Source organism: Podarcis muralis, chromosome 1, assembly GCF_964188315.1.
Source record: "Podarcis muralis chromosome 1, rPodMur119.hap1.1, whole genome shotgun sequence".
NCBI classification, from domain to species: domain Eukaryota; kingdom Metazoa; phylum Chordata; class Lepidosauria; order Squamata; family Lacertidae; genus Podarcis; species Podarcis muralis.
In genome coordinates, this window is record NC_135655.1 from 21,075,960 (window position 1) to 21,090,629 (window position 14,670).

Here is a 14,670-nt window from a genome sequence, read left to right on the forward strand (position 1 = left end):
CTTCTATGTGTGTGTGTGTGTGTGTGTGTGTGTGTGTGTGTGTGTGTGTGTAGAATATAATGCAGAATATCATGGGGAACTTTGTCAAAAGCCTTACTGAAATCAAGATACACTACATCCACAGCATTCCCCTGATCCACCAAGCTTGTAAGTTTATATATTTCAGGATTCAGAATGAACAGATTGGAGAACTGGGCTCAACCATAGGGAGGTTCTACACTTAGGTAGGAAGAACCAGCTGCACAAATATGAGATGGTGGACTCCTGGATTACTAGTAGTACAGGTGAAAAGGATCTAGGGGTCTTAGTAAACCACAAGCCTAGCATGAGTCAACAGTGTGATGCAGCAGCAAAAAAGCCAAATGCTATTCTAGGCTACTCCCAGCAATGAGATAGGATCCACCACTGAACGGACTCCCATAGGTCAATCATCATAAAGAATGCCATCTGGAAAGCAAACACCTCAAGAGAGTTTCCTGTGTTCAGACATAATACCAATCCATGGCTTGTTTGGGTGGATGTTATGTTTGATGCGCCTCTTACCGATGTATCCAGACACCATGTCTTCTTTCTTCAGAACTTTCTTTGCTTTTCTATTTTCTTGTCTCATGTGTCTGTAGGTTGGCAATTGTATGGAGCTTGGGGTAGTGGCAAACAAAGCATGGTTAAACATGGCTGGGGAGTTCAGGCACAATGCCAAACAACAGTTAAAGCAAGTCCTGGTCTGTAAGGCAAGCAGTCTGTGGTTTGCTGCCCAAAACAAACCATGGTTAGTCTGCACTAGGTTCAGACATTCAAACAAACCACATTCTGGCTCAACAAACCACAGATTGGCTTTATATGCAAACTAGGCAATGACTATATTATTGTCACTGGATCTAGTAACAGAAATGTCATTCTTTACAGGTTACTTTCAGAGGAACACAATACTTCATTTCAATCTGTATTTGATTTTTGCTGGACTCTTAGCTGTTGCTAACTGTCAGACCAGTCAACCAGGCAATTTACCCTATGAGAAGATAGCCCCAGGGAATACTGAGTTTGCCTTTAAATTCTACCGCCAGGTTGCTCTAGAGGCTCATACGAAAAACATTTTATTTTCTCCTACAATCATTTCCATGCCCTTGGCTTTGCTGGTGCTGGCAGCCAAATCTACCACTCGGAGTCAGCTTTTGTCAGGACTTTGCTTTAACCAGACAGATACCAGCGAGCAGGAAATTCATAGAGGTTTCCGTCATCTTATCCAGAAGCTAAACAGTACTGAGGCCGAAATCCAACGGAGCATTGGGAATACCCTTTTCCCAAATAAGAAATTTAAGCTGCGGAAAAAGTTCTTGAATAATGCCAAATATTTTTATCAGGCTGATGTTCTTCCTACTAACTTTGAGAATGCTACAGAAGCCGAGAACCAAATCAATAACTACATAAAGGAGAAAACCCATGGAAAAATAACTGATATTGTCAAGGATCTTGATACAAGAGCTATATTGGTTATTATAAGTTTTCTTTACATGAGAGGTAAGTCAGATAGAGTTTACTTTTTTATTATTGCAGGGTGTTGTAACTAACTTAAAATGTCCACTGCTTAAGCACTAGTGCTAGATACTGCTCAATCTGTTGTTTCTGTTGCAGGAGAGCCAACTTGAATAAAATACTGGGGGGCCCAGGTAAGTCTTGCCCCACCAAATTGAGCACATGGCAGAGCACATGCAGACCATTTGAATGGCAATGTCTATCAACTTGAGGGCAGGGGAGGAAAAATGACCTTCTCCAATGGTATTGCCCTGCTGGTAATAACTAACCTTCAACATTATCACTCTTTCTGCTTGTAATGAGATGGGTTCATTTGGGAAGAAGAGCTACAGAAACTGCGTTCAGCATAGCATGTAGTCTCCCGCCACCCCGGAGCTTTCCCTATTGGCTCAGAATAAGGCAAATACCATGGGTTTCTTCTGTATTCAGATGAATACTGAACCAAACCATGAGGGCAGACAGATTTGGGCCTTGTCAGACGAGAAGCAGGATGCATACAAGGTGGGATAATTCAAAGCAGGGCCCCTGAAGAACTCTGTAGTGCTTTGCAGATTCAGCTCTTTAAAAAAGAAAAAGAAAGCTTCTCACGAGCATCAGCTAAAAAGTTGAAATATACTCAGAGTCGAGTGTGGATTTCATGCTCTTTATTCAGCTCATAGTAATGAGGAATGAAAGTTCCCCCATAATATCTGCTTTATATACATTATTTACACAATGGGCCGCACGTGATTGGCTAATTCCAGGATTCTCCTGTAGGCCAATCAGGTTGTGGATTCACTTCCTCCTGGAGCTGGATTGGGTGGCTCCTGCGGACCAGTCATACTGCTGCATTGTTCCAGGACCAATTAGACTGCTGCATTTTGGATGCTATTTAACTCAGTACATAACAAAAGTGTATTCTCTTAACTTCCTGCATACATAATTATTCCTGGGTTAAATGATGGGGGAAGGGAAAGCAAAAGGTGAGGGAAGAAAGAGCTCTATTGTGATTGATAGGTTAAACTTGTAATTGGGGCAATACTGTGGTACCTCGGGTTACATACACTTCAGGTTACAGACTCCGCTAACCCAGAAATATTACCTCGAGTTAAGAACTTTGCTTCAGGATGAGAACAGAAATCGTGCTCCGGCGGCGTGGCGGCAGCAGGAGGCCCCATTAACTAAAGTGGTGCTTCAGTTTAAGAACAGTTTCAGGTTAAGAATGGACCTCCAGAACGAATTAAGTTCTTAACCCGAGGTACCACTGTAGTTTTAACTGGAAAGCAAATCCCTTTTAGTTGTCCCTCCATGTCTTATTAAAAGTGTGCAGCACAAAGGACCCTGGCCCAGTTTGTTCACAATTTGGCAGGTTTCTGATCAAATAGCAGCTTTCTCATACTTGCAAAGGTCAGACCCACAAAGCACTACGGGATATTTAAGGGACTCAATTTTTTTGCCCATCCCAGAATTGTAACATCAGCCTTTGCTGGAAATAACACAGCATCTGTCCTTTTGAAATTTTGCAGGAAATTTTGCATGTGATCCTGCCTGCAAATTCCATTCAATTCCCCACCACTACCACCATAAGAAAGTTAATGGGAATTAGTTGCAACTTTGTAGACTTTATCAATGTTAGAGAGGCTGTTATGCCTACAAATTCCATCAAGTTCTAGCAAAAGGGGGGGGGAGAGTTACAATCACTGTTGTTCTTCAGATAATGAAGGGGAGGTGGACTAAGCAGATAGACTGACAGCTGAATCAAGCAGGTTACAATGAGACTTCTGGGTTGGTGCCTCCGGTAATGGCGGAATTCCTCTGATCGGGAGGAATTTGCTCCGTGGGAATTTGGGTCTGGCTGCCACGGCGAAGGCGGAGACCCGCAAAAAATCACAGGCGGGAGAAGCCTGTGAACGTGGGATTCGACGGGCACCCTTTGTGCCTCCCCTACTCGTGGGGAAACCCAGTTTCAGGGGTCCGGAGCGACGTGGGGTGAGCAGCGCGGTGCTTCGAATCGTCTGCTTCTTCCACGGAGTGAAGCCGCATAGCTGTTGCCGGAGAGCACTGACTTTTTCCTGTGGACAATTTGACTTCAAAGTAATTACCCGTGAGTAGAGCTGAAGTGGGAGAATTGGATTTTTAAATGTTTAATTTGGTATCGAAACGGGGAGGTTCAATACAGGAAGTCCGCCTTCCCCTTTTGTAAATAGACTGAAGCAATGAGGCTGCAAGCTGAAATCTTGGAAAGCCTTTTGTAAAAGACTAAATTAACCCCCCCCCCCTTGGAAGCAGGAGAAGAGGGGGGGAAGTTGTGGACTGAGTATGCCTGCAGGAGAGAGTGAAGAGAGCTAAAATACCGCCGCTCTGACCCTGGAAACGGGCTGCTAGCAGGACTGACGTTTTTTGGATTGTTCATTGACAGCGTTTAGAACGTTCATTGACAGTTAGCTAAATAAGAGAAATACATTGTTTCTACTGTCTCCGGCTGCTTTTAAAAAGGAGTAAAAGTAACTGAAAACTGAAACTAACTTTGGATTGTTTGAACTGTGTTTAAAAGAGGACATTATTGACTAATATAAATAGAAACTGTTTTCCCCTAGTGGAAGCCTTTGAAACTGGTTGCTTTATAAGAGCTGGACTAGGGGAATTTCCAGCTGCAAGATAAAAAACTGTGAGACTCTGGGACTGACCTTGAATCTTTTAAGTGTTATGGCAAATGGAAAGGAAAAAACAGACCAGTCAACTGCTGAAAAAACATTAAGGTCTGGGAGGAATTGGCAGCAACCCAGGAGAGGCTCAACATCAGGCCCCCCTGCTTCTTCTTCTGCTGCCTCTGCACCAGCACACTCAAAACCAAGAGGAATGTCGACAGAAGAGGCCTTAGCGGTTGCATTACATAAGATAAATGATTCACAGGAACAGCTTCACAAGAAAATAGACGTGATAAATGCGAAAGTGGATGTTGCAATTACTAAAATTGACTTAAATACAGAAAGTATAAACAATACCAATACAGAAACCACCCAGAAATTGATACAGGAATCTACTTTGATACGGCAAACTGCGGAGGAAGCCAGGGAGAAAGCCGTTGCTGCTGAATGTAAAGTAACACAACTGGAGAGAGAGAGAGTACCAGCCCTACAGAGGCAACTTGATGAACATAAGTTGACGCTTGCTATGATTGAACTTAAAGAAAAACAGACGAATCTGAGGATTAGAGTTCACCTTTGGTGAACATGCCCAAGGATTAACACATTCTGGGAGATGATTTATAATGAAATGAAAAAGGTATTTAAATATACCCTCCTGAAGAAACCAGAGGCCTTTCTCCTGGGCATGGTCGGCCAATTGGTGCTAAAGAAGGATAGAATTTTTTTTACGTATGCAACAACAGCAGCAAGAATACTCATCGCGAAGTATTGGAAGACACAAGATTTACCCACCCGGGAAGAATGGCAGATGAAGTTGATGGACTACATGGAATTGGCGGAAATGACTGGCAGAATCCGAGACCAGGGAGAAGAGTCAGTGGAAGAAGACTGGAAAAAGTTTAAAGACTATTTACAGAAATACTGTAAAATTAATGAATGTTAGAAGAATGTTGGAATGAAGTTATATGGCTTTAGTAGAAATGTTATAAGGAATTAAGTATAAATAGATTAATAGAATATTAAAGGAAAAATAAGGTTAGAATGTGTTAAGATAATTATAGGATAGAAAACAGAGGAAGATGGAAAGGAATTGCTGAAACAATTAATAGAAGTGGAATACAAAAAGGGAGGTGTGAGGAGGTCGTTGAAATAAGTGAATGAAGGATGGGATATTGAAGTTGTTTGATGTGTTTTGGATTGTTTTTGTTTTGTTTTGTTAATGTGTTGGTGTTGTGTGGTGTTTGTGTGTTGTATTGTATTGTTCTTTTTTGTGTGTATTGTTTAAATTGTTGGAAAAGCAATAAATAAATAAAAGCTGGGCATGTTTAGCCTGGAGAAGAGGAGGTTAAGGGGTGATATGATAGCCATGTTCAAATATATAAAAGGATGTCACATAGAGGAGGGAGAAAGGTTGTTTTCTGCTGCTCCAGAGAAGCGGACACGGAGCAATGGATCCAAACTACAAGAAAGAAGATTCCACCTAAACATTAGGAAGAACTTCCTGACAGTAAGAGCTGTTCGACAGTGGAATTTGCTGCCAAGGACTGTGGTGGAGTCTCTGTCTTTGGAGGTCTTTAAGCAGAGGCTTGACAACCATATGTCAGGAGTGCTCTGATGGTGTTTCCTGCTTGGCAGGGGGTTGGACTCGATGGCCCTTGTGGTCTCTTCCAACTCTATGATTCTATGAAATATTTTTTTTTTAAAAAAAAGCAGGTTACAATGAGCCTCAGACTGAGGTGAAGCACTGAACTGAGGTCCAAATTCCATCTTGAGGGTAGTGCATGTTTCTTGATGGAGCATCATGAAGAAATATTTCACACTGTAAGCCAATTAAATGAGGAAAAACAACCAGGAACCATCAGTTCCCAGACTTTTAGGGCAGCTGGAGTGGAAACAAGATCTCCTAGCAGAACTCTGCAGACTCACTGTCTCTGGAAGCCTAGCGAATGGCTGCTTCTGAGATAATAATACTAATAATACTAATAATAATTTATTTATACCCCGCCCATCCAAACCAGATCTTATGGGAATGACCTGTACCCTCTTGTTTTTGTCCTCATTAGATTATTGGGAAAGTCCTTTTAATAGTCAGAACACTCGAGAAGAAGACTTCTTTGTGGATGAGCAAACAACAGTGAAAGTTCCCATGATGATCAAAGACAGCACTTTTAAGACGTACTATGATGAAAGTCTGTCCTGTGAGGTGGTGCAGCTCCCTTACAAAAGCGGTGCCGTAGCATTCTTCATTCTGCCTGATCAAGGGAAACTGAAGCAAGTGGAAGATGGTCTGAACAGAGACGTCTTGCTAAAATGGATGAGATCAGTGAGGCAACAGTAAGTCTGTGTGCTCTAGCAGACAAATCACCACAAAGGGGGCATTACACCTGGAACAAGCAGGACTTTAATAGCCATTCCTGCTCACTGGGTGACCTGAAGCAAGTCCGCATCTTTCAGCCTCAGAGCTGTTATTATCTTGTATGATTAAATAACAAGGAGCAGAACCCTTTGTTCCACCCTGATCTCTGTGGAAGAAAAGCAAAATCCATCAGTGCTAATAAGCCCACATCTCTTGCACAGATGTTTTCTGATTCTAGAGCGAAATGCTTACAATACAGATTCAAGTCCTTATTCAATGTGTCCATGGAACATGATACAATCTAGGGCTTCCTGTTCTCTTCACAGGGAACAGAAAATGCAAGCTACTGGACAACCCTTCCCTGTTCTTGGGCGGGGGGGGGATACACCCAACCTTTTATTTCATAAGTACATCGTAACAAATTACAATATAATTAATATTTAAAATATTAGATTTAGCGAGCATTAAAATTACTCTCGTGTGTGTGTGTGTGTGTGTGTGTGTGTGTGTGTGTACTAACCTTAGGCTGGTTATATAAATATATATTCAATAGGCACAAAAGAGGTTCTAATGGAGTTTACTATTCAAAGTTCTCATTGAGTACAGGTGTTACCATCTGCTAGTACTGCTTGAAAACAAACCCAAAGATGTCATGTACAGTGGACACAAATAGTGTGCACGCCTGGTATAAGTAGGAAGACACACTAGGACCACAACTTTATTAACATTTAAGAGAGGAGACCTGCCATGAACACAATGTGGGGGAGGGGGGAATGAGGCCACCTAGTGACCTCCTCCCTCCCTCTTGTGGTGGATCAGCTTAAGCTTCAGTTCAGAGACTGAAAAGTAGCTACTTGGCCAATTATTAATCTTCCCAACCATGCTTAAAGTTCTCTAATCCCAAAGTCTCATCTCCCCTGAATTGTCTATGATAGTCCTTTTCACCTTCTTGGCACCTCTTCATTACCCAGACTGCCCCGTTAGCTGCAATCAGTTATTCATGGGAAGGACCATAGCTGAGTCACAGAACACATGCCTTGCATGCAGAAAGCCTCAGGCCTCATCTCAAGGCAGGGCTGGATTTCATGGCCTTTGTCTGAAATCTATGAGAACAGCAGCCAGTCATGGTAGACCAGGAATGGCCCATCCTGTTTCAATGCCTGAGGCAAAATGGGAAGGTGCTTTCCCACAGCTGTCTTGACACCAAAACCCACCCCCACCCCCTGCAAAACCTTCCTTATCTGGGTTCTAGTTAGCTCTCAAAAGATCTTGGCAAAAGCTGCTGACACTGCTTCCATCTCTTCTCCCTCGGTGGCAGGGTGGGTACAGTGCCCACAAGGGGACCACCTCTTGGGTGCCACTGCCCAATGCAGATGCTTCAGCCCATTGCATGGGCAGGCTGGCACTGTTGTCAACAATACTAGGCTAAGAGGGCCAATGGTCTAAATCAAAAGAAGAGTCCTGTTTTTTTTATCCCTGATTTGTCCCTTAGAAAACACTGCAAAGTAAATAAATTCACCCATGGATTGGCAGTGAAACCAAAAGAAAACCTGCCCTGAAATAAAACTCAGGGGAGTGGTCTACATTTCTATGCAGCCTGTTTGTGATAATCTAAGCCTGTACTGCATTCTGGATCGGTGGGCTGGTTCAAGCAAACAGCAACTGTGTATTGAGGCTGTAGATGGGCTGTTTGTCTCCTTTGGCACCACATAGGGAGAATTGCTCCCACTACCACCACTGATGCACTTAGCATCTGAGAGAAGGAACAGTAGTCACATACAAAATGTTATATTCAGCAGAGGTCTATGTGTGCTTAAATCCACCATATTGACTCCATTCCTCTGACTGAAACATAATAAAAGTTGGGGGAAATGTTTAATCCAAAAGGAAATACACATTTTTAATTTAAAGCTGTGTGAATATTAGGTAGCATTTTTACACTGTTGTGCTTATTTTTACAACTTTAATCTTGACATTTTTTATCTAGCCAAACTGTAAAGTGTCTACAAATTGTGTCATCTAAACATTTTCTAAGAGTGAAATCTTAATAGCCTCTGATTCTACTTTCAATAGGAGAATAGTACTTCACCTTCCAAAGTTAATGATTCGTGGACGCTATGATCTTATAGAGATACTAAGTAGAATGGGTATAACTGAATTATTCACAGACCAAGCAGACCTCTCTGGAATTACTGGGAAGCCTGAGGTGAAGGTTACTAAGGTAGGTTTATAAAAAATTCAACATAGTGTAAGAATTGAACGTAAGACTCCACATTGATATGTTGCTTTCTGGGTCAGATATATATTTGAGGGTTCAAATAAAGTTGAGGTTTAGAGTACTTGAATGTGGCACCACACATGGAGATTGTTCCCTTGTAAGCAAAATTCATGTGCCCAGTGTCTTCTACATGAAAACAAATACAACTTAAGATACACTTGTGCAATTTTTCACGTGTGGAAGAGTGCTCACATTTCCTTCCATCCAGAATTCATCTCAATAGATGAAAAAATCATGTGTGAAGCAAGTCTAAGATATGATCTCTAATAAGGCAAGGCTGTCCAGGCACCCTGCTCCTCAGGCTTCTATACAATACCCACAACTCTTTAAAATGCTGCGCTGACTCTGTGTTGGGAGCAGCATAGGGCTCATTGGTGTCATGGGACACAGACCATTGGAATCACACATCATTAAGGATCATTTTGGAGAGGAGAGATCATAAGGAAACCTTCTCAGTTTCTTCCTCCAGGCTAACAGGTGCAAGATGACACTTTACACACACACATGATTGGTTGGGAGGGTGAGATCAAGAGATCATGAGAGTAAGAAGTGGCAAGTCGACAAAGACTTTCAATGGATTCCTCTGAAGGAGCAGGAGTCTCTCATATACTTAACTCTGGGTCACTGTCTGTACTAATGTTTGTTTGCTTTCTTTACAGGCTATTCACCAAGCTTATTTAAACGTCCATGAGAATGGCACTGAAGCTGCAGCTGTCACTTTTATTGAAATTGGACCTACGTCCCTCCCACCTGAAATTAAACTAAATCACCCGTTCATGTTCTTAATTATGGACTGGCTTACTGAGGCCATCTTATTCTTGGGGAAAGTTGCAGATCCCACAAAGAACTAAGAAGTCACCTAGTGCTCTTCCTGCAGCGCTGGCAGCTGGGTGCCGCTTAAATATATAGCATGCGTGAAAAGATACTTAGATTTCATTTACTATGCTTGGGCTGTCACTATCACACCTTCTAAAATAAATCAAATGCTGATGTGATACACGGAAATCTATTAAAGCATTTTGTGTTTCTTTCTGCAGCAGAAAACGCATAACCCAAAAGATGCATGCTAACCAGTGTGCGGTGCATATCATCCCTAAGATCGCAGTCTTGAAAAACATGTTATTAATTGGATGAAAGGAGTATGATCTTGACAGCAGCATCTCAGTCACTGTATGACAAGTTTGTAGATCAGAGGAAGGACAGCAGTGCCATCAAATATTCCCTGTTCCTCTATGCCAGGGAAGATGAACCTTAGGCCATGGGGCTGAATGTAAGCCTCTGAGATCCTTTCTATCTGGTTCTTGGGACTCTCCCAAGGTCACACTCTCTCCGAAGCCACACCCCCTACCAGATCTCCTTTGTACCTTCCCTTAATGGTTTGGACTGGCTGGAATGTGCCCTTATATGTCTTATAGGGTCTTTTTCTTCCTTTGTTGGAGGATAAAGAGAGGACCGCTCACCTTTTCCAGTGGGTGGCATTGCGGCTGGGCATCCAGGACCCAATAGTGCTCCAGCGCGGGGGCAGAGTTTGGCACCCCCTTCATGCGTATCCCTGGCCACATTGTCAGAGTTGGGTGGGGCCATGCCCAGCTGGTCCTGTTGGGCAATCAGCACTGGTGATGGGCAGGAGATTCACCCATGCCCCAGACACACCATGGTTAAAAGTGGGGTACAAACTAGCCTACTGTACAAAGACAAACCTTGCATTCATTTCTCTACCCACTTTTGTCTCTGGCCCTGTGCCCTCCACCACTGAGAGAACCCCAAAGGGGATTCAACCCTTGGGAGAGAAAGTTTTCCCACCTTTGTTTTATGGCTCTCGAAGTATGCCATCTGGTAATTGGTCTAATATATTTAATCTCCACTTGCACACCATGAGCTATAGCTTATTCTTTCAAGCTAAGCCATTGTGGTGGGGGCAGAAGCAAACAAACAACCCTCCAAGCTTAGGTCATCAGTCCACTGGCTGGTTCCCTCCTTGCTCCCCTAAAGGGCCCCAACAATCTAGTTTCCCCTCTAGAGAAATTATAAAAATGTGTGCCACAGCTGATATGAAACTTTGAGCATGCAAACTAAAATAGAGAAGCAAGAAACAAACGCACACATGCAGTGGGGTGGGGTGGGAACAATGGGACTCCGAGAGACATTAGCACAAACAAAATGAGAGAGAACAAAGGGAATGAAGGATGAATGATTAAAATACATAGGTGTTTGTTGTAGGTGGGTGGATTGGAAACGAGGATGGTCAGGCAGAAAAGGAGAACCCCATACCCCATTCTGCCACACGCACCCCATGCCTACATTCTCCCAGAAGATAAAAGTGGTGGTTTGTTATGCCTTGGCCTTTTTCTGGGTTTTCCTGAAAGTGACTAGCTTTCCTTCCTGCTTGACAATCCACCCCTTGGCAGCCCTGAATCTCTCTGGGCCATCCAACTCGACAGGTGGTGATCTAAGACTCGCTCAGTGGCTCTGGACACAGTTGATTTTTCCTCTGGGTAAAGGCTCCATTTCAGTGGTAGCATATCTGCTTTGAACACAGAACATTTCGGAAGCTCTCCTTATCAAGAGAAAGGACATGTGAGGTGTTCTTTAGAAGTTGAAGCTGGTTGTCTCAAGTTATTTATTATCTAAACAATGGCTTCTATTGTTTGATTTTCTGATCAACAAGCCAAACAAAAAGGATTGTTTTGGGAGCAATTTATATACACTGCCTTGCAAATACATAAATGTGCCCTGGCTCCTTGCGTAGCATGGAAAAATTGTGTGATTTCATGTTACTGAGTCAGATTGCACAATTAACAAGGAGTGTAGAGGAAGATCAGGGAGTGTGCAGTCTACTGAGCTGACTATTTCCCCCCAACAATTCATTGCTGCCCTTTTTCTTTTCTAAGAAATGAAACCACTGACTAAGGAAATGCCCAGGGCTATAGATGGGAACAGGTGAAACCCTTCATTTTGACAGGACAGGTCTAGCTTTTAATCACAGTGAATTATGTTAGCAGTGCATCCCAATCACAATGATTTGCAGGAGGGGCTTTAAAGTAAACATGGATTAGGGTTGCTAGAGCGGGGCCCAAGTGGATGTGTTATTGGTTTGGCCGAATTCTTTCCCAATTATTCTTTTTCCTAATAACTGATTAAGAATTATAGCTTTCTCATTTATTCTTCATGAGGGATACTGACAATGAAGGCAAAAATCTCCTAGTACAATGTTGTTCCCAACCTCAATTTGTGGATGAATTTGCCACACCCCAACTCCTCTGAGAAGACGACTCAGAATGATTTTGTCCTGGCGTGAAGTTGGGGAAGGGTCAGGTAGGCTATCAGGCCAACTCATCATATTGTAAGAACTGAACCAAAGACCCTGCATTGTTACTAATGGAGCTTCTCAGGCCAGAGGTATAACCCTGTCTGAAGGTTCAAAGAAACAATTGCAGCTTTACAGACACTTCTGCAATGTTTGCGCATGTGGAAGGATGAACACTTTTCCTTCTATCCAGAATTGACCTCAATATATGGAAAATTCATCATATTTGAAGCAGGTCTAAGAGAAAATCCTTGATGAGGCAATGCGTCCAGACATCCTGCTCCTTAAGCTTCTCGACAATTGCTACATAACCTCCTTCTTGGTCAAGGTTCTCCAGGCAATACCAAACATAAAACAATGCCCACAGCTCTGTTTACAATGTTGTTCTGGCTCTGTGGTGGGAAGACTGTAGGGCTCATTGATGTCGTGGGATACAGACCAGTTTCCCTTTTATGTTCTGGCCGCCACCTTCAATTGTCAGTAAAAGTCATCAAGAGATGAGCACATAGTTTTTCTGCAAGTGCTCAGTCATGGTGCTCTCCCACTGAACTATTGATGCACTCTCTTAAAGGTGATAAAGATGGGGAAATGGAGTTAGACAAATTAGTCATGCCACTTCCTGCTTCTCAGAAGCACCTGCCATATCTGTCCTATAGATAAGAAAGCCTCCAGGGACCTTTTGTATGCAAAGCAGATGCTCTATCACTGAGCTAGAGCCCTACTGCAAAGAAAATACTGTCAGAACTAAGGCAACCTCATAAAAGTTAGAGAGATGGAAAATTGGGATTAGACTGGTTGGCTATACCAGGTCCAGCTTCTCAGAAGCATCTCCCAACTCTTCTAATCTCCCAAAATCTTCAGGAACCACGTAGCAATTGGGTCCTTTTGGTAACACGTGTTAAGATCAGGAACACCTTTTTTTAAAGGTCACTTGAAAATGATGCAGATGTGTGGGAGGCTTCTACTCCCATTCACTTGAATGCAGGTAAACTCCAGGGTGTGACTGGGGACCCTGAGAGTTCTACTCATGTTCAAGCAAATGCTAGTAGACTTTCTCCATGCAACCAACAGAAATATAGCTTTAGATCTAAGGCTTCCATATAGAGTTCTTGCATTCCCAGAGGGCCTGCAACTACCCTGACCTACATGACCTGAAGGTGCTGCTGTGCAATGCCAGGTCAATGATTCATAAGACCACTGCCATCCATGACTTGATCATGGATGGAGGATTTGACCTGGCATGTGTAACAGAGACTTGGTTGGATGAAGCAGATGGGCCTGTTCTTGCCGCTGCTTGTCCACCAGGTTTCTCTTATGCACAGCAACCCAGGCCTTGTGGGCGGGGTGGGGGGGTTGCAGTGGTTTTTAGGAAGTCATTAGTTTGCACCAGGTGTCCTATTGGGAAGACCCAGTTCTCTGAGTGCATGTTCTGGAAGTTGGGCAAAAGGGGCAGTACAGGATTCCTTTTGGTGTACTGACCTCCCCGCTGCACCAAGGATTCCCTGCCCGAGCTGCTTCAGGTCGTGGTGGATGTTCTCCTGGAGACACCTAGTTTGGTTGTCCTAGGGGATTTTCATATCCATGCCGACACGACCTTACAAGGGGCCGCTCGGGACTTCGTGGAAAGCATGGCCTCCATGGGGCTGTCCCTGAATAAGTTTGGCCCAACCCATAGCCGCAGACATGCCTTGGACCTGGTGTTTACCTCTATGGATGTTGGTGATCTGACACTAAGTAAAAGCAAAACGAAAGAAGTGCCATGGTCAGACCACTTCCTGGTGCAACTTGACTTCTCCGCGACCCTTCCCCTCTGCAGGGAGGTGGGACCGATTCGGATGGTCCGCCCCCGCCACTTAATGGATCCAAATGGTTTCCAGAGAGTGGTAGGGGATGCTTTATCCCCTGTTGATGGCCTTTCAGCTGATTCCCTGGTGGCCTGCTGGAATGTGGAGTTAACCAGGACTATTGACTGTTTGGCTCCGAAGCGCCCTCTCCGATTGCATGGAGCCCGGACAGCCCCGTGGTTTCCCCGGATCTGAGGGCAATGAAACAATCGTTGAGACGGCTAGAGAGCCGGTGGCGGATGACCCATTCTGAAGCTGACCGGACACAGGTTAGAGCTCAGTGTCGAGCCTACCAAGTGGCGGTAGCGACGGCGAAGAAGACTTTCTTCACCACCTCTATTGCATCTGAAGAAAACAGCAGCAGACTTTTTCAGGTGGTCCGCAATTTAGCGGAACCACCTGCTACATCGGGGCCCAGTACGGGCCACGTGATCTCCTGCAATGATTTCGCAAAGTTTTTTTTGCAGATAAAGTCGTTCAGATTTGGGAAGAGGTAGACGCCACCGTGGGAGCAGGGCCGGGGCGGGAGAGTGCTAGTGTCCTGTCTAGTCAAATTGCATGGGATCAATTCCAATCTGTTACCTCTGAGGATGTGGACAGGCTGCTTGGACGAGTGAAACCAACCACCTGTCTCCTTGATCCCTGCCCATCCTGGCTTATAAAAGCTAGCTGGGAAGGGCTGGGCGATGGGCTTCATGGGGTGGTGAATGCTTCCCTCCGTGAGG

At 43.9% G+C, this 14,670-nt stretch overlaps 1 protein-coding gene across 1 annotated transcript; it reads left to right on the forward strand.

Annotated features, from left to right (window-relative positions):
* The first annotated feature begins 890 nt into the window (after positions 1-890).
* LOC114584886 (alpha-1-antitrypsin-like) lies at positions 891-9,645 on the forward strand. Its single transcript, XM_077931505.1, has 4 exons — positions 891-1,518; positions 6,224-6,494; positions 8,590-8,737; positions 9,454-9,645. Exons 1-4 carry the CDS (start codon positions 891-893, stop codon positions 9,643-9,645), a joined length of 1,239 nt encoding a protein of 412 aa, XP_077787631.1.
* Positions 9,646-14,670: the final 5,025 nt, after the last annotated feature.

Bases quoted from the DNA above. Each gene is read 5' to 3' on its own strand.
- LOC114584886 (XM_077931505.1), top strand. From the start codon at position 891: ATGTCATTCTTTACAGGTTACTTTCAGAGGAACACAATACTTCATTTC. The intron at 1,519-6,223 runs GTAAGTCAGATA...TGTCCTCATTAG, and splicing joins AAGTTTTCTTTACATGAGAG to ATTATTGGGAAAGTCCTTTT. The intron at 6,495-8,589 runs GTAAGTCTGTGT...TACTTTCAATAG, and splicing joins ATGAGATCAGTGAGGCAACA to GAGAATAGTACTTCACCTTC.